Source organism: Melospiza melodia, chromosome 1 (assembly GCF_035770615.1).
Source record: "Melospiza melodia melodia isolate bMelMel2 chromosome 1, bMelMel2.pri, whole genome shotgun sequence".
NCBI lineage: Eukaryota > Metazoa > Chordata > Aves > Passeriformes > Passerellidae > Melospiza > Melospiza melodia.
Window position 1 is genome coordinate 111,667,762 of NC_086194.1, and position 21,595 is coordinate 111,689,356.

The 21,595-nt window shown below is 44.0% G+C and overlaps 2 protein-coding genes across 2 annotated transcripts in view; both read left to right on the forward strand.

The window, feature by feature from the left end:
- Positions 1 to 6,290, forward strand: part of GALNT12 (polypeptide N-acetylgalactosaminyltransferase 12) — a 47,237-nt gene extending 40,947 nt beyond the window's left edge. The window contains exons 9-10 of the mRNA XM_063164392.1: positions 1,922 to 2,077; positions 4,558 to 6,290. Coding sequence (XP_063020462.1) covers positions 1,922 to 2,077; positions 4,558 to 4,695 — 294 coding nt within the window. The 3' untranslated portion in view covers positions 4,696 to 6,290. The remainder of the gene's footprint in view (positions 1 to 1,921; positions 2,078 to 4,557) is intronic.
- Positions 6,291 to 13,029: 6,739 nt separating this feature from the next.
- Positions 13,030 to 21,595, forward strand: part of GABBR2 (gamma-aminobutyric acid type B receptor subunit 2) — a 457,858-nt gene continuing 449,292 nt past the window's right edge. Inside the window, exon 1 of the mRNA XM_063164404.1 lies at positions 13,030 to 13,956. Coding sequence (XP_063020474.1) covers positions 13,648 to 13,956 — 309 coding nt within the window. The 5' untranslated portion in view covers positions 13,030 to 13,647. The remainder of the gene's footprint in view (positions 13,957 to 21,595) is intronic.

Here is a 21,595-nt window from a genome sequence, read left to right on the forward strand (position 1 = left end):
ATTCTTGGCACATCTGGTACAGTCAGCAGCTTGCAAGCTTTCACTTATACAAATTGCTAAAGAGTTATTATATCTAATACATCCCCTAACGAGCAAAGCTCTAAATATGGATTTGTGAAAGTGGCAGCTGTAAAAAGTGTCCATCCACACACAACTGAGCAGAACTGAGGCTTTTTCTTTATTCACAAGCCATAGGATTAAAATGCATGTCTTTGTAGCTCACTGTGGTGCCCAAAGTAGCGGGTTTTCCATGTGTCAGTCAGATACTGAACCTGGGAATAAAGCCTAAAGGCCAGGGAGTAGCTGCTGCCTGTTAGGGTAAATAATAATAACAGGACCAATATTCACCCAATTTATTTTTGTTGTTGATGAGATTTTTTTGTTTTTTGCACATGGCAAATGTAAAAATAGTGCAACCTACATTGTAGGAACAGATCTTAGCAATAGGTTTCAAGGGAAAGTCATGGTCTCTGGGGTCTTATGTTAGCAGGGAGACCTCAAACCTGATGTTGCTTTCTCAAAAACACTCATTTACCTTTGTGGCTTACCACAAATGAATGGTGGCAAACAGGTGAATTCTGGGGGCCAGGGGGGAGAGCAGGGGTCAGTCACTTGCATCATTGCTGGGAAAAAAAAGCCATGAGACTCCACAGGGTGATGCAGTGGGCAGCATTGGTCAGTGTATAGCTGTGACAGCTGCCTTGACAGAGAAATTCCTGATTGTGATAATAGGAGGGGCAGATTTCATGAAACAACTACTATCAGTGTAGTCCAGATCAGAGCTCTTACACTTGGAAACGGATGGCTGAAGATTTTGTAATAGCACAGTCCTGTTTATACTGAAACTCCACTTCCAACTCCTCATCAAGGTTATTAGCCCTGGTGGTTGTTAAGGATGTTTTTGTGGTAAGTTCAAGTATGTACATTTCTGAATTAGTACAGCCCCCTTCACAAAGTCTTACAGTCTCCAGAGGGGAAACAAAACAAAAGAGGATTCCTTCTCTCCCTCATCCTTTTATTGGTCTCTGCTAATGCAGCTGTACTATGGGTAATAAGCAATTTTCTGATGTTTATACAACTCTCCTCTACTTTATTGAGTATAATTTAAATCAGATCTAAACACACATCCGTGCACTATAGTCATCTAAATTTTTTATAAGCTTGCTAAATACAAACAACTCTCCAACTCTGCCACTCTTTAATGAAGTCCAAAAGTTGGCAAATGTTCATGATAAGTATACAATTTTAAGGAAGTCTTCAACCATAACTGCTACAGAAGCCAGGAGTTTCAGAGCATGTTCATAACATTTCTGTAGAATATTGTGCAACAAGTAAAGACAGTAAATTGTCTTTAATGAAGTTTTTTCATGTTTAAAAGCAGCTGTACCTGTTTTGCTTCAAATAATATCTTAAAACTTTATAGAACAAAATGTTCATCACCATGCATCCCTAGTGGTGGAAATGGCCATTATGACTGGAAATGAACCTGGACCAAACTGCATTTGAACAATGCAGTGAGCAACTCCTTAGTTAAAAGTAATATTACTTTGTGATGACTGAATTAAGAAGGCATAATGTCAGGCCAGAAACTGTTTTCCATCCAATTTTTAAGGGGGGCCTAGAATGTGAAAGTTAAATATTGCAGTTGAAATTTGGAAATTCTTTAATTCTGGAACGCCTGTTTTCCAGGACATTTAAGTGCTACAAGTATAAAGCAGTGCTGTGATGAGATTGATTTTCTGTAAAATAGTAAGCAGTAGAAGTTAAGGACTCTTGAATATTTCTGGCAAAATTTCCCTTCACAGCAGCAACTTTTATTCGTGAACCTAATTATAGTCTCTTAGTATATGCTTCTTTCTAAACACTCCCTGTGTGCATGTGAAATGACTGCTGTCCTTTGTTTCTTCCCTTGGGTTTGTAGTTTTTCGAGTACACATCCCACAATGAAATACGCTACAACACGCGACAGCCGGAAGTCTGCGCAGCCGTTGATTCAGGGACTGACTACCTGACGATGTACTTGTGTCAAGAAAATGCCCACAGTGTTCCTGAAAACCAGAAGTTTATTTTCAAAGAGGTAAGTGTGCCTGTTTGGGTTCGGGTTTTCTCTTTTTTGCGAGTGGGTGGAAGGAGAATTGTTGAATTTTTGAATTTTTTATCTTACTGCATACACATTGTGCAGGCCACAACACTGGCACAGGTCTCTGGGAGAAATAGACTATCTTGGCTTTCAACATCTGAACACAGAAACAGGGTAGTGAGCAAAGAGCATTCCAGTCATAAAGAGCAGGAAGATTAGAGGAAGGAAAGCACCCTTGTTAACATCAAGGAGGTTGGGAACATTCTCTCTTGCATGTCGCCCTTGCTGTTTTCTCCTGAGATTGAGGTGCTTCAATATAACCCTTTCCCAGCCAGTCATATGGCTGGCTTACTTCTCTCTTTTCATTGACTTATTTCCCAATATTTATATTCCCATTTATCCCCAATACTTCACACATCACCGTTACTTTGTGCTCTTTCCTGCTTTTAAGCAGCTGCCTCTACATGATATTAGAAAAGTTTGTGTTTAGTAGTTTTGAATCCGTAAAGAAGCCCCTGGATGCCTTAGAGAAAATAAGCTGGGTGAAAAATGATGGCCTTGGTCAGGTTCTGGAGTGTTGTTATTTGGCTAATGGAAAAGGTCACATAATATATCAAAATGGTGTATTTACATAATGTGTCTGCATAATGCATCGAATCCCTATAGGCTTCATGGCTGACAAATGTCACACTTCGATACTACCAGCAGTGATAGGTAGCAGGGTAAACTCTAAAAAAATAAGATGGAAGTTACTGTCTGTTCCCTAAATCTAGTCCAAACTGAAGCTCATAGTGATATTACTAAATAAAAATGTTTAAAAGGTTGACTTTATAAATTATGTTTCATTTTTAATGTCATCTTTTAACAAAATTGCTCAGTCATATTGCATGAATCCCTAAGATGGTGTATATTGAAGGATCTTCAGTCACTTCAAGAAGTAATCAAGAGAACTGAACTTTTCAAATTGAAAAAATGAAAAAATTGAAAAAAAATTATGGAATGTATCTGTTTCCACTGTAACCATTAATTTCGTCATCTGAGACTTTAGGAATTACTTTAAATGTTCTTTCTCATGATCACTTTGTGTGTGTGTGATTTGAATGTACTGCTCTGCTCCAGTTCCTTTTCTACTGCTGCACTAAATCAAAAGCACCAGTCTCCACCTTTCAAGGCGAGTGATGGGTGAGGTGTCAGCACCACATTTCTTTTGCTTTGTGCATAGTACTGTCAGGCAGCTGTCCTTATGGATGGAGCATAATCAAAGATTTGAACAGCCTTCCCAGCAGCTTGGCAAGAATTGAGTTCCTGCGGACACTGAGTCCAAAATGAGTGAGATGGATACTGATTAATCTGCTCTAAAACTTGAATTATTGTGATGGAAGCAGGAAAGTAATTCTCCAGCTGAATCTTTCAGCAAGTCTGTGAGCAAGCACACGCTGCTGGGCGTCAGGAGCTGCAGCTCAGGATGCAGTTAAGTGCAACATTCCTGATGGGGGAAGGAGCAGACTTCCACAGGAGTCGGGGCTATGGACAGAAACAAGGCATTGGCTTTTTCTTTCAAAGCTACCAGGGGCCTTGGGAATTGCTGCACCCAGGCCAAGGGGATGGCCTCAGAGCAGGGCAGTCCTCCACAGCTGCTGCGCTGCCCTTTTGCAGCTTGCTGTCCTAGCTGACAGCACTCCTGGATTGGAAGGAGAGACTTGATCTGGAGATAAATGTAAAAAAAGGGCCTGAGATCTCAAAATGTGTTCTTTAGGGAATTTGACTGTGGATGCCTGTCAGACCTTACACTTCTGAGGCAGCTTTCCTTTCAGCAAAGCAAGTGAACTCCACACACATCTGCAGGAAAGGGGCACACTTAGATATTTTTACTTTTTCCATCAAAAATATACCCTACGAAGAGACAGGAAAATTTCTTGCTAAAATATTTCCAACATTTATGCTTGATGAGCAATATTTACCTTTTACTCACAAGATGTGCAATAAATTTATACATTTGGGGGTAATGCTTGTGCTTAGCTTAGTTCTTTTCTGCCATATTCTGGTCCAGTTACAAAAGGCAATGAAAGCAAATGTTAGCACATCCTTTACAGGCTGAGATGCCACTTCATGAGTCACTCTAAAGCAATGCTGATGTCAGTTTATGTAAGTTTAAAAGCGGAATCTTTTGATAAAGTTTCAGACATCCTCAAGTTAGCCTTTACTGCACAAACCCATTGGAAGAAAGAAGCTTCTCCTTCCCACAATCCCTCCTTCCAATCCCTTTTTCCCAGTTGCTGAGCCCCAAAATGTTCAAGGTTGCTTTACTGCCCAAAATCCATTCCTCGCACAATCCCAAGACATGCCACAAGATGGCTGCCACTGAAGAATATGTGGGATATTCATTTGTTGCAAATGATTTCTGTTACTTCAAAATACAGTGGTATGTCTGAAATTTTTGAGACCTGAAAAGCTAACTTTATTTCTGGCTTTTGTAGGATGGTACCTTGTTTCACCCACAAACCCAGCGGTGCTTACAAGCCGAGGCAAACGCTTATAATGGGAACCCAGCACCACTGCTACGACCTTGCACCAACTCGGACTATCAAAAATGGTTCTTCAAAGAAAGAAGTTGATCCAGATGTTGTCTAGGATATAGCTGAATACAAAATAATGTGCTCTTTCTAGTCAGCAGTTAGTCAGCCTTTTGAAAAGCTCATAAGTGATATATTTTTGTATGGAAAGAACTGTAATTAGTTGACAAGCCTTGGATCTCGTTTCCTGGAGCTTTAGAAGGCACTAAGTACTGAGAGCTTCATAAAGTGCCACAGAATCTGCTCCTTTTTATTTGGCAGCTACATAACTGCTTCTGAAGTGTCTTAGGTTCTTTTCATAAGTGACATTTTTTTAATCTACTGTATGGAAGTAAGGCAGTCACAAAAATTGCACTAATGTTAATCTGCCAATAACTTAAAATGTTTATTTTTCTACTAAAACATTCTCAAGTTGGATTTTTTACAGATAGTAGTTAATAATTGTTCTTGTCTTTTAAATACCAAGAAGGTAAATGTAGGCCATATTCTGCCCTAAGTGACTACCAGAAAGCCCTCACTGAGGACAGTGTGGATTTACACATAAAGGCAGAGTATGACTGCATGGTTTTGCACAAATAACAATCTAGTTGCATACAAATTGCACATGCTTGACAATACCATACCTTAACTGATCTGACAATTTTAGATGTTCATGGCACTTGAAAAGTTTCTAATCATGCTTAAGATGGTTTGGGAGTAAAATGGGGATTTTCTCATCTTTCTTAAAGGCAGAAGGCAGCAATATTTAAAGGTGATGCTTTGGGAAAACCTATTTAGATTCATATGGGCCCAGCTATCTGGCTGTGTCCTAGAATCCACAAACAACTTTAATGTTATGTGGATTTTCAATGTGCATAAAACTTTCAAGATAAGACCTATCAACAATTCTTTTGTAAAAATTTGAAAATTACAGTTAGAGAAAATGAGTCTTAACATTTAAGAGTTTAAATGATTAATGGAAAAACGATTATATTTTTAAAACAGTTTTGCAACTGATTTCTGTGAAATTCAGCTAATATTAATACAAAAAATTATTGTCTTTGAGGTATAACTTGCATTTTGTCTGGGAGCTCTTTTTAGATGAGTTGACCCTGCTTGTGGTCCTGTGTAATCTGCAGCAGTACAGGATGGTTTGTGCCCTGGTGTGTGGGATCTGCCTTGCCCAGTCAGACAAGGAATGTGTAGCAATGTGTCTGGCCATTGACCATCAGCATTACCATGTTGATTAGAAGGGTTTCAGCTCCTAAGAGGAGTTTCTTTCCCTGTCAGATGAAGGAATGCTTATGTGTAGAAGGATGAAAAAATGCCAACCTTTTTCCCCCCAGAACTCTGGGCATCTGTTTTGATTAGTTTGGTATGTGTTTTGTTATTTGCTTTTGTTAATGTTTTCTATAAAAAATGTACAGCCTTTCCTTTGAATCCCCATAAGCTCATGCCATTTTGGCATACCTATTTATATGATTGGATGTGGGGGGAGGGTTTCTGCTTTTAGGAGATACATGTAGACATGTTCTTCCAAGGTCTTTCTTACCCATGTAGACAGAAGGTTTTTGTGAGCACCTTTGAAATTTTGTCTCTGTGGGCTAGACTGATGAAACTGATGTTAGAATTAATAAAATATTTTGTGATTCAGCAGAGTGGGAAATGTCTTATCCACTATTTTTTTTTTCTTGTGGTCAGTGGTTTTCATTTCATCATTTTGCTGATCTCTTAGGCCCAGATCCCTATAGCACTTGGGAGAAGACAGCTTCATTTTATGGTGCCTCAGGTTCTGTATCCTGAACTCAGTAGTTCTGTTCACCTGGTAGCAGCAGTGGTTTATACTTTGTGGAGCCACAAATCAAAAGTGAGTGGCTGCATGAGAGAACAGCAAGGATTTTCTACCAATTTCTGCTTTGCCTTCTTGACTGCTGATTGAACCATGTTAGTTGCTGATAAAAGCCCAGCTACCAGAATCACAGCCAAAGCTCTCACTGGCCTCCATTCTCAGTGAGGTTTTCTTAGTCTTGGGATTTCACGATTTCATCATCAGATGGTGGTATGCAAGTGAAACTTAGTAAGTGGAAATTATTTCCTATACATCTTCTCACTTTGCCCTTGTTTAGAGGGAAGTATTGATGTTTTTGGCTTCCTGCAGCTAAGATGTTTTCACATATGCCAGCAAACCTGCCAGCCTGGCTTGCATATTTGCTAGACAAACACACTTGAGTTCAAAAGCAAACACCGAACATTAGCAATGCCACCAGCTTGCTCCCTCTGTGTTGGCCTTCTAGTCCCTCCACTTACCATTTTTTATGCCTTGACAGCCTTTTCTTCTTCTCAGCTCACTGGAGTTGAGAAGAATTAATGCCTGGCTTCAGGTTTGGAGGGTGAAGTACTCCATCAAGCATCTGAGTCATGAAGAACATCTTCAGACTTCGTTTTGCAGGAGATCAGGGTTACCTGCTGAGGAATGGTCTGTGGGCTTCGGGCTTCTCCTGAGCACAGATGGGGCTGGATGTCTCATAGAAATGGAAAAATTGGAGAATTTCAGTCACAAATTAATGCTTATTTCTTAGTCTTTCTATTCCTGTATTTTTTATTTTTATTTTTTTAGAAAGCCGTCCAGACTACAGTCAGGTACCTAATTATCGTATTTATTTGAAATGATCAGGTAGTGATTTTGACTTTTTTTTCATTTACTCACTTACCAATTTCCTTTCATTTAAAAATTGTGGGTCTTCAACATGGGCTAAAACTTATTGGATTTTCAATTCAACAGAAGACAGTACGTGAACCTGCCTTCTAAGAAATAAACCACTAAAACCTCTCTATATGTGGCCTTGTCTGAAACATTATGTTGGGGGATTGCTAGAGCTTGCAGAAACACCTGGGAACAACAGTCATCATCGTCCATGCATCATTCAACATGAATTGGAAATAGTATTTCTCGCTGGCTCTGCTGAAAACAGAGACTCAAGAGTGTGTTCAATTTTTGTTATATTTATAGAAAGTGGTAAGATGCACTGCAAGGGGAAATTCATGTTGGTTGATAAGGACTGATGAGATTGTGCTCCTATTTCCTATTTATGAAAACATGGGCACCTACACAGTGATAGTGCTTGGTTGGTAATTTAAAATCTGATGCTCTTTTAACTTCATTTGCCTTTCTTAAGGCCTTTAGATTTGGAGATTACCTTGAAGTTAGCTGAGCTTTGTCCTGATACCCTGATAGAAAGACAGCAATCAAGGTGTCTGGAGAGACTGTAGGGTTTGGATCATGCAGTTGTGTGCAAATGTGCAGGTTTTTTGGCAGTGTTTGAGAATGCTGTATGCTTTTGTAACAAATATGGAACTTTGGTCCAGGAAGTTAGCTGAGGTAGGTATGAAAGCCCTTGGGAGGGAGGGAAAAGATGGATAGGAGAGCTCCCCCCTGTTCTGTTGAGGCGCAACAGCAATAGCTGAGTTCAAATTACAGCACTGCAGTATTCCTACATTTCTCATTTGCAGAGGAAAAACATTATGCATGTACATGCAGTACTAAAATTACTATGCCTAGATTACCATTTTGGGGCTTTTTTAATCCACTGTTCACTGATATTTTAAGGAATAGACAAAGCCTGATTAGACCAGTCCCAGTCAGCACTGACAGGAATTGCATGGCTCCAGGATTTGCAAGGGTGGCTGGTGACAAAAAACAGGGCAGGACCTTCTCAGTGATCTCTCCAAAAGTATTAAGAAGATGAATATGCAGGAAAATACATACAGGAAGTGAGTTGCTGGCTTAAGGGGCTGCATGATATATTTTGTGTAGCATCAAACCATCTCCCAGAGGACTTGCAGCAGATGCAATTTATTTGTTGGTGCTAATGGAAAATCAGTTTTCTGAGTTTCTTGACTTTATCTGTGGTCTGAAGATAAACTTAACTTGCAACTGAAGAAAAAGTGGTCAAGGGAGTCATACTAGTACAGATGCTTAAATATGAAATTAATTAATTAGATACGCCGTGATGAGCAAATATAAATATATAAAGAAAAAAATTGTTAATTGTGCATACGCTGTGAGAAGACGTAGTAATAACTGAGAAACTGGAAGCGATCATTAGCGGGAAGATACTTGACAGTGTTTTTACAGAAATATGCTTGAAGGATTCACATGATTGAAGCTCTGAAATGACTGGGTAACATGCCAATAAGAAAGTGACATTTGATTTTCAAGTTAAGAGAACAGGTTTTACAATTCTTGTGAACTGATATTTTAGCCAACGAGGAATAAACAGAGGGTGTCTGATGTGGACCACCAAATGAGAATATAATGCCTTTTTGCCTAACAGATAAAGGATGTGTGCTGCTTCAGAGGATTTCATCCTAGGGAATGCACTTTACCAATTTGACGGTAGCAAAACCTTCTGGGGATTTCTAAGGGGAAAAAAAGGCAGCTGGGCCACTGGCTGTGTCTGACACAATATTTAATAAGCAGTTTGGTGCAATTCTCCTTCAGGCCTTCTTTTATTCAAAATGAGCTGTTACCTGGGCATCTGTTATGCATAAACACAACACAGTACCTAAGAAAGAAGAAATTTCTCAGTGCTGAGAACTGGAAAGAAGCAGGCTTTACAAAATATAACTGTAGCAGAGAATCATGTTGAAAACATATGTGGACTACATGAAACTTTCAATCAGTTTGCAAATTACTTAGGTGCCAGAAATAAAGGTTTTTGTGAAATCAAAAGTTGGCCTCAGTGTGTCTATTACACTACAATTTTTAATGACATTATTTTCTTGCAATACATCCCCTGTTTTTTGGGGGGGTTAGTGAGGGGTGCTTGGGTTTTTTTATGTTTTTATTTGTTTGGTTTTGTTGGTTTTTTTTTTTTTTTGTTGTTGTTTTTTACAAAAGGTGGAGAAACTGTCATTTTCATGCCTCACTGACACACAGGAAGAATTTTGAGAGGCTTATTTTAACTAATCCTTATTGTTCAATATATGGCCTTACTTGCATCCCCAGAACAAATCCCTAGACTGAAAAATAAAAATTATTTTCTTAGTGTGAGTTGTTTCCTTTTTTTGGTTTTTTTTTTTTTTTTTTTTTTTTTTGTTGGTTGGTTGGTTGTTTTTATAGAACTTGAATGTTACAGTTTCTTAGTGTTTCCCAAATACTTATTAATCTGTCTTCACAGTACTACTGTGAAGGAAGAGCACCCTGTTTTACTGTCAGGGAGTGCAGCAAGAAACAGATTAAGGTCAGAAGCACCACATTGTTAAATACTGTAATTTGAAGTGCAGCTTTGCTTGGTTTAAATGATATCCAGCCACACTCCAGCCCTCTGCAGACCTCTCCTAGATGCATTTCTTTGCCGTGCCTCCCCTGCACTGGCCTTCCCTGAGCACTGCAGGGACACCAGTGTCAGCGGGTCTCTGCCTCCCACATAAGGGCAAGCCTTGACCTTCACTCTGAGTGGAACTGTCCAGTGACTCTTTCTGGCCTGTGCTGGGAAAAGCAAGGAGATGCATTTCAATCTTCAGCTGACAAAGGGACATTTGCTGCTGCAGCAGTAGCAAAGAAGGATGTCAGGTAGTTGCTAATAATGTCCAAGATACTAATTCTGTTGCCACACACAACCTGGCCTCAAGCTTTCTTTCAGAAAGACTGAGTTCTCAAAACCGTAGAAATTGCTTCCAAAAAAAACCCCCAGATCTTGAAAAGATGATGACAGTCCAGAGACAATGTGAGCGTGTGTGCTAATAAACTGCCAATGTTGTAAAAGGATCACCAAGTTCATCCAAGTAGATGTAGTTCTGGTAGCCAAGTACTGGTGAAAATCACAGAATGATACATTATAAAAGCAGTGAAGAAAGATTTTTCTGTGGAACTAATTTTGACAGACAAACTTGCATAGCAAGCTGAGAATGGCAAAACATCATTTAGCATATGATATTCTGGTTAAAAATAGCATTACACAAAATCAATATGGCACCTATTCCTGCTGGCATCCTAGGAATGTTCTTGGTGTTATGATAATCAATTTTCTGGGAGAAAATGAGTTGCTGGAAAGTTTGCAGGTGACAAACTGCTGGACAAGTCACTTGTAAAAATAAAGGTCATGGTTTGATTTATTCCAGTGCAAGACCGAGCACACAGAAGTAAGGAGGTAGGTGATGCTTTTAGGCAGGAGTGGGGAGGGGCAAGAGCTGGATGCTCCTCTGGCTCTGGTCCAGGGGGTTTTCCAGATGCCTTCTGCCCCACCTGGGTCACAAAGACTGGAGTCTTGTGAAGGCTGACCTAGAACAGAGGCTAGACAGAGCTAAAGAATAAAGAAGGTATTTATTAAAAGGTTTCACTGGATACACCTTGGGCAGTACAAGAGTCTAGCCAGGGCTACATCCAAGATGAACCCAAAATGGTCACAAAATGGATGACTGGTCATGAAGTCTCTCACTTTTATAAGTTCTGGTCCATTATCTTATTGGAGTTAATTGTCCTATTACAGCTTTATATTATGAAGACCCATCCTTCTTGTTTTTCTGCCTGAAATTTGGACCATTTGTCCTTGGTCCCCAACTAGAGAAGGAATTGTTTTATCTCCTACTCCGTGAAGTGAGCTTACTATCTCCTAATAGGAAGCTCAGAACTACACATTAAAGCAGTACAGAATTTGAAAAATATAAAAGCTAAAACCTGAGGCATCAAAAACATGGTGTAGATGATTTCATAAAGAGACATCCCCACAAGGACAACACTCTGTCTGGTCTGCCTGTAGGAATTAGGTTTCTTAACCTGCCAACCTGCCCAGCCTATGGAACTGGCTGGTACTGAGGGAGGCTGCAGCTTACGGCCCAGTGCAGGCAGGTCACAGAAGGGCCTGTTCAACATCATGTGGAAAAAGGAGAGGTGTGTCGGAAGTGCCTCCAGGAATGATTCTTGAGGTGAGGGAAAGCTGGCCTTATTATTTTACACAAGCAAAATGTGATTAATCTTAGCCCCTGTGTGTGGGAGAAGATCACTGATACTGTGTCCCCTTAAGCTAATAAAGGTGTGATGAGACCTGGTGGTGGGAAGTTGGAATAAGACAAATTGATACGGAATATGAAATGCACCTTTCAGCAAACTAATTAATAATTGAAATGATTTATCAAGAGATGTGATGGACTCTTCATTACTGATGTCTTAAAGTCAACACTGCTGGACGTCATTCTGAGTGAAAGGCTGTAACGCAACAAATGTTATGAAATTACTGATTGAGGGCTTTTAGCCCAAGGTCAGATCTTACAGTCTTAGAATGTATTAATCCATGAAAATTCTTTCCAGTTTATTGCAGACATGCTGCCATTGCTGTGTAATATAAATTAGATGTATTAGGTTCATCTTCAAAGGTTTGCTTGGAGTGACCTCAGGAAATTTATGAGTATGTATAAAAAGTGGGGTGCCTAAGGCAGGGTTAAGAAAAGTTTTTCATTTTGCTTGTACCACCTCCTGTATGGGATCTACCTGAGATGAAACAGATCAGCGAACTGCTGCTCTGGGACTCTGCAGACTGGATCTGGGTGGGCAGTGTGAACGTGTTCCCTGGGGTGAGGGATAGCCTTGGAGCAACGCAAAAAGCCTTGGGCTGTCCACGCGATATGCCCCACAGCCACTGAGATGTGGAGGCAATTATTTAGGAGAACAGGCTATTCACAGGGTTGCGACAGCCCTCGGGGAAGCTCAGAGTCCTGCCGCAGCCTTAATATTCTCCTTTCTTCTATTCTAATTTTTTTTTTTTTTGTTTTTTGTTGTAACCCGAGCGCTGTCAGGCTCCCCAAACCTCGCCAATTCTGCGGGAAAAAAGAAACCGGTTAAAAAAAAAGAAAAAGAAAACCCCCCAAACCAAAAAACCCCAAGCCCCACGACTGGAGCTGTGGGAGAGGCGCCGCCGCTGCTGCGTGCCGCAGAGCTGCCGTGGCCCGGGCTGGCTGCGCGTGTGCGTGTGCGGGGCGCCGAGCCCGAGTGGGAGCGTGTCTGCGTGCCGCGCGCGAGGGCGGGAGCGTGCGCGGAGCCCGCCCGCGCCGGGCAGCGCTGCCGCGGGCCCCGCGCGTGTGCCAGGGGTCGCGCGTGGGCACAGCCCGCGGGCCGCGGCTGCCGCCGGCCTCCCCCGCCCGCCCATGGGCAGCGGCCGCCGCTCGCACCTCCCCGCGCCCGCCCTGGCAGCTCCACCTGGAGAAGGTGCCCGACCCGCAGGCGGCCAGCGCTGATGCCGTGAAGAGGGAGCTCGGTCCGGCCCCCGCCGCCGCCGCCGCCGCACACTTTGCTGTGCCCCCGGCCGCGCATCCCGCCCGGCGGCTCTGCCCGAGCCCGAGGAAGGGCGCAGGCGGCACTCCGCGCCCGCGGCGGGGGCTGCCCCGGCTCCCGCGGAATGCGGCACTAGCACCCCCGCCCCGGCTCCGCTCCGCTCCCCTCCTCCGCCTCCCCGGCTCCAGGGGGGGGCTTTTTCCTCATCGGCGTTTTCTGCCGGAGCATCTCTTTTTTTTTCCCTTTTCACCCTTTTGGAGGAGGAGGAGGAGGGGGAAGGAAGGAAGTGTTCAATGAGGGCTGCTCGGCTCCCCCCCCCGCGCCTGAGAGGTGCTGTCCCTCCCTGAGCGGAGAGGGGGGAGAGCTGCCGGGGAGGCAGAGGCAGGTCCCGCTCCCTTGCTGTGTGCCGCGGGGAGAGCGGAGGAGGGTGGTGGGGAGAGTGTCTGTGTGTGCGTGGTGGTGGTGGTTATTTATTTATTTATTGCTCCTGGTGGTTGCAGCTGGCAGACCTGGGAAGGAGTAGGCGCCATTGCCAGAAGGATTATTGCCAGGGGAGGGGAGGGGGGGGGGGAAGAGAGAGGAGACCCCGAGGCTCCCGAGGAAGCGGAGAGAGGCAGATCTTTCCCTCCCGCCTTGGCTTCTGCCGCCGGGGGATGCGCCCAGACTGAGAGGGGCTCGGCTCTCTTCCGCCGCTCAGCCCGTTCCTCCACCCTCAGTCCTCCTCCTCCTCCTCCCCATCCAGCAGCATGCATCCCTCTTCGCGGAGACCGGCCGCTGCCACCTCCAGCCCTGCCATGCTTCTGCTGCTCCTGTGCCTGGGCTGGGCGCCGCCGGGCTGGGGCTGGTCGCGGGGCAGCTCCCGGGGGGCGGCCGGGCTGCGCCCCAACGCCACCACGCCGATCTCCATCATGGGCTTGATGCCGGTCAACCAGTCCGAGGAGGAGAGCAGGATCACCCAGGGAGTGCTACCCGCCGTGTATCTGGCCATGGATCAGATCCGCAACGAGTCCCTGCTCAGCCCCTATTACCTGGACCTGCTGGTCTACGACACGGAGGTAGGGACCGCCGCGGGCCCCCGCCGCCGGGCGCAGGGGGAGGCGCCGCCGCCCAGTCCCGGGGCGCTGCGGGTGCAGGGGCGCAAGGGCAGCGCGGACGCCCGGGCCGGGCTGCGGCTGCCAGCGGGGCCGTGCGCGCCGCCTCCGAGCCGCCTCGCCCGCCCGGCCCCGCAGGCTGCCGGCAGATGTGCGAGCACCGGCGGCGGACGGGGGAGACGCGGGGCCGGCGGGCCGTATCCTGCCCGCCCGGTGTTACCAGGAGCGGCTGCCCCCGCAGCTGGGGCTCGGCCCGCCGCGCCAGGAGCGCCCCTGTCCGGGAGCCGCCTGCAGCGCGGGGGTGGGCCCGGACAGTGCCCGGGCGGTGGGGGGTTCTGGTGGCCGTGGCCGGGATCCGCTGCCCTTGGCACGCACGTACCCCGGTGGGAGGAAAGCTGCCTCGCCCAGCGGAGCCGCGGCCGCATCCCGGTGCCAGCCGCCACCCGCTCAGCAACAGATGCACTCCGGGCGCTCCGCTCCCCCGCGCCGCCAACGGGCTCACGCTGCCAGCCCGGCTTATCCCATGCGGCGGCGGGACGCGAAGGGCAGCGATCGCAGCCGTAGCTTGAGGAGGAGGAGGGGGGGAGGCTCTGGCAGGGGCTCGCTGAGATGCCCCCTGTGCCTGCCCCCGGCGGGAGCGGCTGGGCGCTCGCCCGGGGCTGCGCGGCGGCGGGGCGCGGAGGCGCTCGCTTCTCGGGAAGAACTAAATTTGCAGTGCCCGTCCCCGCGGAGCGCTGCCAGCGCGGCGGGATGCCTGCCCCCGTTCCGGAGCGCTGCCAGCGGCCGGTTCAGGGCTGGGAGAGGGGGGAGCCCGGCTGAGCGAGGAGACACACTCCCTTTACCTGGGAGAGGGAGCAGGGACCGAGGCGAGGGCTTTGTCGAGCTGGTTGCCATTACCAGCCGCCCACAACTGCCTTTGGTTTTTGTCACAACTTCAGTACCTGTGTGTTTGCGGAGGATACGCGCGGCTCCGGTACCGGGGCTCCCCTGAAGATGGCAGTCGCTTCTTGTGCAATGCTGGCGCCGGGGTTGGCTTCCAAGACAACCCCCGGTAAAGCAAGTGACTGCTGAAAATCTTGCCGGCTGTAATTTAAGGAAGCCCCCGTCTGCTCCCTTTGGGTTCTCAGGGTCCGGAGGGAACAAGCTGAGAGCAGCAATGACAGGCTGTACTGCTTCGTGACAGTATTTGCGTCCCTGAAATGACTACAGAAGGCCTCTCCTTCCAGGGTGGCTGCTTTTTATTGGCATACATTTGTCATAGTGTGTTTTTTTAAAGATATCTCTGAGCAGAAATGCATGGAGGGCAATATTGCTGAAGATGTCACTTAGGAAGGAGCAGGTGCCATCCTGTTGTGTTGTGTGAACAAGACTAGATACTGACAGGGACTACAGGCGAGATCAACCTAGAGTAGCTGCTTGTTTCCTTGAAAAAATGAATCTCAGGGAACTCTGCAATTGTAATGAAAAGAATTATGGGGATTTTCTGAATGGCATTACCTGTCTCATAAAGTGAGATGCATGTCAGGAAAAAATCACAGGTCTCCTAATCCTGTTTTCATTATGTTATTCTATATTAGTTTTTCCCTTGGATAGAATTATTACAAAATATGCATAGGAATTAGAGGAGCCTAGGCAGGATGTCCCTTCTTCATACAGTAATTTTTTAATCAATCAGGTGCTGCGCTTTATTGCAGTCAAAATATTGTCGCGTTCTTCATAGAGATTTTGGGTTCTAGACTAGGGGGTTATCATAAACATATTCAGGAAAAACATTACCGTGTTTATTCTGGAATGAGTATCAGTTTCTTAAAAATTGCATTTTTACTGCTTGGTACTCCAGGGGCATAAGAAATCAGGGTCATGTTGCCAGCTTGCTGTGTTGCTTTGAATGCTTTTAAGCAATTAATAAATGGATGGTTACGGGATGCTAAGTCAGGTGAACGTATGTGTTTGGAGTACAGCTGGGTCATTACTGCGTGCTTAATAGTGACAAGTAAATAAGTTAGTGTCCACAAGGAGTGCTAGATTGACTGCACCCAAACGGAATGGACGAGTGCCTGGAATAGCCATTAAATACCTAATGGCAGCACAAACTTTTCCCCTCGGTTCAGGCATTACCTTTTTTACTTCAGTGCACTTAGAGTAAGCAAGAAGGTAGCTGGCTCATCACGCCCGCTTGATTCTCAGCCTATTTTCTGAGGCTGCCAATAAATAGATATGCCTGAAGGGCCTGGATCCTTATCATTGCATAATCAGAGGCCAGGGAGTAGCTCTCCCTCTCAGGGCTTCACAGGTGGTGCTTGTGACATTGTTGGCTCTTGAAAGAGAGAATGTAGAGCCTTGAACACATGGGATTTTTTAATAGCTTGAGAAATAATTGCAGTATATTTATAATTCTTAGGAAATGTATGGCAGTGATTTAGTAACTCACGTATTCTCCCTTGTGTCTCTCCAAAATCCCTCATTGTTACAGTCTGATCCTTGTATTGCAATTTTCCGTAATACTTTAACTAAGTGCTTGTGAAAAACAATAATGAAAATAAACAGACTAGATTGTTTTTTTATTTTTTATTATGCATTCAGGTTCATTCTGTCAGGATTGAACTGAATATTCTATCTGGCTTGATAGTTCTGGTTTGGATAAGGAAAAATCATCATGCCTTTACTTTCTGACCAGCCATCTGAAGAACTGCAGTGTGTCTTCTAAGGTCAATTGTTGTTTGTCAGCACTTGAACTCGTTAACCTTTGAGGACATGAGCAGCAGCTCTAGCATTTTTCAAAGAATTTAAATTGAATTAACCACTTAAGTACAATGTTTAGTTTATGACTCAGCCGAGATTGTGTGAATTACATCTTTGTTATGAAATATGACCACAGGTTACATCACATACAAAAATGCAGAGGCTTCTGTTCTGGGTATTTTTTGATCTTTAAGTGTGCTCGGAGTGTGATCCTGATCCAGTCTATTTTGGTACTTCACGGGCATGTCTTTATCTATTTGGGCATTCCTATGCAGGCTCAGCCAATAAAATGAAGCTCAAGTGTAGGCATTTGCAGAACTCTGGTCTAAGTGACTTTACTTTGTGCTGTTCATTTAGATGAGAGTGGGAGTCTCTCTCTAGATGAGACTCTTGGGCAAAATTTCATAATTGTGTTATTTTAGAAACTCAAAAATTTATAAAGTGATCTCTAAAGAGTCTCATCCAAACCCCATTGAAATTAATGGCAGTAAATGCACCAATTCCAGAAGCCCTTGGACCAAGTCCTAGAAGTTAAGGGTGCTTGATAGCTTATGGCTTCAGATAACAACCATGATACAATATTTCTTTTCATTTTTTCCATCCCTGTGATTGTAGCTTTAGTTGGTTTAAAAAGAAAAGAAATAGTTTGCAAAATAATGAAAGAAAAACCTCTACAAACACTAGATACAGCTGAAGATGGGCATAAATCAAGAACGATTATTTCAACGTAAGCACCCTGACACACATCTGTTGGAGGAAAAAAGCAGAATAACCCTAAAAAAATGGAATTAATCATTCTAGTGGACCCTATTATAAATGTCAAAAGTATTTAATTTGCATCAGGCAAAAACTGACCATATGGTAACTGGAGGAAGAGGCATTGTGGAAGAAGGAAGGGAAGTCAATGGAAGTTGGATATCTGTCCTTCTACATCTGGACATCTTCCCTCAGACATGCATTGGATTTTCTTATTTCTTGTAGGAGCAGTGCTGCAAGTGCAGACAGTATGGGGTTTTTTTAAAATCTAAACATGCATAGTCAAGAAAGCACTTGTTTCTGAAAATCAAAGTGAGTTTTGACAAGCTAAAAAAATCTTCCTGAAGTAAGTGGGTATATTATCACAAAGAGGAAAGAATATTTGTACTGGGGAGATGAGATTATTTAATTTTCTCTAACTACAACAAACACCTTGTGGTAAGCATCATATAATCTCATTTTTGTGAAATAATACATTCTAATACCTTTAAATAGCGGGTTGGTATAGAGGGAGGAGCTCTGGAAAATGCACAGGATTCCACAAAATCTGAAGGAACATGTGAGCTTATTGATATTTGAGACATATTTGCTTTTTTCTATTCTGTAACTAAGTAGAAAGTGCCTTTCCTAATTTATCTGACAAGAAATTACAGTCTAGGTGTAGTATGTGTAGACTTTATCTTTGTTTCCTTCTTCTTTTTTACTAAAAATGTGAATGTTTTCAGTGAAACTCTCAAGGCTTAAGAAGGACTATGCACCCATCTGAGTCATTCTTACCAGCTGTTCTAAGTTTTAAAGGACCCTGAGCCCCCAAATAAAGATGCCCCCTCCAGAAAGTCCTATCATGAGCGGTGTCGACAGAATCCACTCATGTCTTATTCCTGCAAGTGGAAGTAAGAAAACTGTTCACTTTTGCTGAGTATGGGGAGCACATTCCAGAAACAGGAGAGCAGGTTTGTGTCAGTGGTACGGGATAAGGACAGGATAAGGTGTCTGTGCACTGGAGCTCCACAAGGTGGTTCTCAGAGAGGGACAAACAGCTACTGGTTGCTGTCTGAAAAACTCCTCCATTACCATCACAGGGCTGAGCAGGAGCACCTCTACCCCCTAAAGGGGTGCCTGTGATTTGTTGGTTAGGCCCTCTGTCTTGCGAGGCATTGATCCAAGTCTCTCCCTGGATTTGCAAGAGGAAGCACGATGTACCAAAGTCAAGTGGGGTCTCTGGGGTGAGCCCTGTGATGCTTGTGAGTGCTCTGAGCACTAAACTGTCTGAAGCCTTATTTTGATTTCTGGAGTGCTCACAGTGGGACAGGTGAGGCTGTGTTGTGGTCATCTGAGGGTAACAGCTGAATACATGGGAGAAGTCAGGGTCTGAAAGAGGGTACAGTTAACAGCAGACAGAGCTGGCAGACATTTGTTCTTGTGTCATCAGGTGAGCATGTGTCTGGCATATGTTGAGGCAGTTGGGTAATTTCTTACCTTTAAATATTACTGAGCACTTGTGCTGTCTGATACTTGCAGAGAGCGAGGCATTAAAATGCACTACACTGCGTGTATGGTGCCAGTCACTGTCTGCTCTGCTGGTGACTCTCTGCTTGGAAGGGACATCTTTAAATAGTCACTGTCCCCTCTGACTTCCGAGTAACATGACTCCAACATAACCTCCTTTTGCTTCAGAGTTTTGTAAACTTGGAGGGAAGAAGCTGAAAGTTAAGTGTTTATGTTAATTCCATGCTGGCTTCTGCGCTGATGTTAAGGTGTGGGTGGGGAGAGGAGAGAAATCATGTATTCACTGCACCCACTCCTCTGGGTGCGGATCCCAGACCTGCAGAATGTACATCCTCTAAATATCTCTGCAAAGAGATTAAAGCCAGTTTCTGGCATATGTCTTGCAATCTCTTGTATAACTTATCCTATGCATACTGCAAAACGCACTCTTATGGAATCTTTAGATTCAAATGCCAAATGTGCTCCATCAGCACGGAAAAACTATTTTTTGGACTAAATCTAGGAAATAGTATTTATTTGCATTTGAAGGAAGAGTAGAAAGGCCCTGTCCTCTTACATCAGCCAGAGTTGATTACTCAAGTTTGTGGAAAGGATGGGATGTAACATTGTGGTGATAACTGTGAAGAAAATATTTGTAAGAGGAAAACAGAGAGGAAGGAGCTAGATGAGAGAGATTTAATGATAGCATTCACAAAGAAAGTTGTTGAAATACTGTTTATATTATTTTAATTAAATACATGTAACTATTTAGAATGACATCATAGCATTGCATGTCAAGGCTGCAAAACACCACCTTGCATTAATAATGTGAATATGATGATACATGTGCATATCAAGCTTTGTTCTCTGCTTTCAATTTCATTGCTTTATGGACCTTTTCACGGCGTAAGGCAGAAGAATAATGCCTTTGAGCAAACTGTAGAATCTGGGAACCAAACAAAACTCAAGTGGATACCATTGCTATGAAAGAAAGGAGATGCTTTTCCTTAGAAGGGTTGAACCATTGCATGGGGAGGTCTGGCTCAAGGAATCAAGTGGTGAAAGTTAACAGAGGAAAACCCCCCATTATTCCTTTTGACTTGGATAATTTTTGGAGCAGCTGGGGTTAGCAGAGATGTGTGCTGAGATCAGTGAGCACAGCTATGACTCAGTCTTGTGGAGATGTCTGTTAATACACAGCAGCCCCATATATCCCAGGAAGCCTATTTCAGACTGTGGGATTCCAAACTGAGATGTGCAGTGCACATACACCACATTTTTTCAAATTTATTTTTGTACTAGGAATCTTGGAACTAAATCAGTGACAGAGCCTCTAACTTTTCAGCAGCCAGATGCACTCTGATTTGTGGGTCTAGCTGAGGTAGAAATGAGATTTGCAGTACCTTTGTGGTTCTTGGGCTGCAGCATTAATGGCCCAGTGGCCTGACTCCTGAAGCGAGCTCCTTCAGCTACACCGTGAGAACAGGTGGAATATGTTTTCAGTCACCCTGTGTCTCCCCTTGCCATGCCACTGACACTTAGGAGATGCTTTCTTTGCTAAGCAGAGATTTCTCTACTTGCAAAGGCTTTTGCTGTGGGTAAAATCTGCTGGATTTGGGGACTGCTTGATACTGCCTGCTGAGTGGAAATGGGGCATACTGACTGGCAGACACTTTTTTTAATTTTATTTTTTCCCTTGTGATGGAATAGCCATGTAATCTCATTGCTAAGTCAGTGATTGATGATCACTTTCTGCCATTAATTTTTCATTATCATCTGCCTTTATTTCTGACGGTTTTATCTATAGTATTTTTCAAACGAGTTTTCTCAAATGTGAAGAGGAAAGCTAACAAATTAAAGACAAATATCCACCTTCTGCCTGAAACCTATACCCACAAAGAATGAAAAATATGGGCGCTAATTCAGCAGGGATGTCCAAATTGTTGTTACTGAGGCTTCTGAGAGATGAAGGCCCAGATAATGGACTAATTGCTTTAAAGTGAACATCAGGACTTTGAGTGATAGGATTAGAAAACTTAGGTTTCCCTCTATGGCCATGGTACTTTCCTTAAATAATTAATGAGTTCTAAGATCTGAGGACCATTAGGATTATCCACATTTTACAATACAGACCACGTATTTCAGCCTGCAGTGTTGCAAACTAGAATATGTACTTCAGAAAACCTTTCTATCTTGTCTTAAGGATCCCCTGAAATCGTTGTCCCTGGACAACTTTTTTCTGTGATTTGCTTGTTATTTCCAGCTTAATCTTTGCTGACCCTGCAGCCACTGAAGCCATGAGAGGAGCAGCTCCAATTTTTTTTCACATACACCTCCCTTCCTGCAATACCTCATCTCTGCAGACTCAGGACATCACCAGCAGAAGAGGGAGATCAAGGCTTTCTGACTTTAATGGCTGTCTAGGGGATCCTTCCCTTTTCTGAAGGACTCTGGTGGATTGGATCTTGATGGAATCAGAAAACTTCTTCACTTTGTGAGACATAAAGTCACAGACTTTATGTGGAAACCTTGTATGCTTGCTTCTTTGCAAGCTGGGTCTGCCAGGTTCATGTGCTCTGTCACTGAGTAGATGGCTCTGCAGAAGAACATTTTTTGA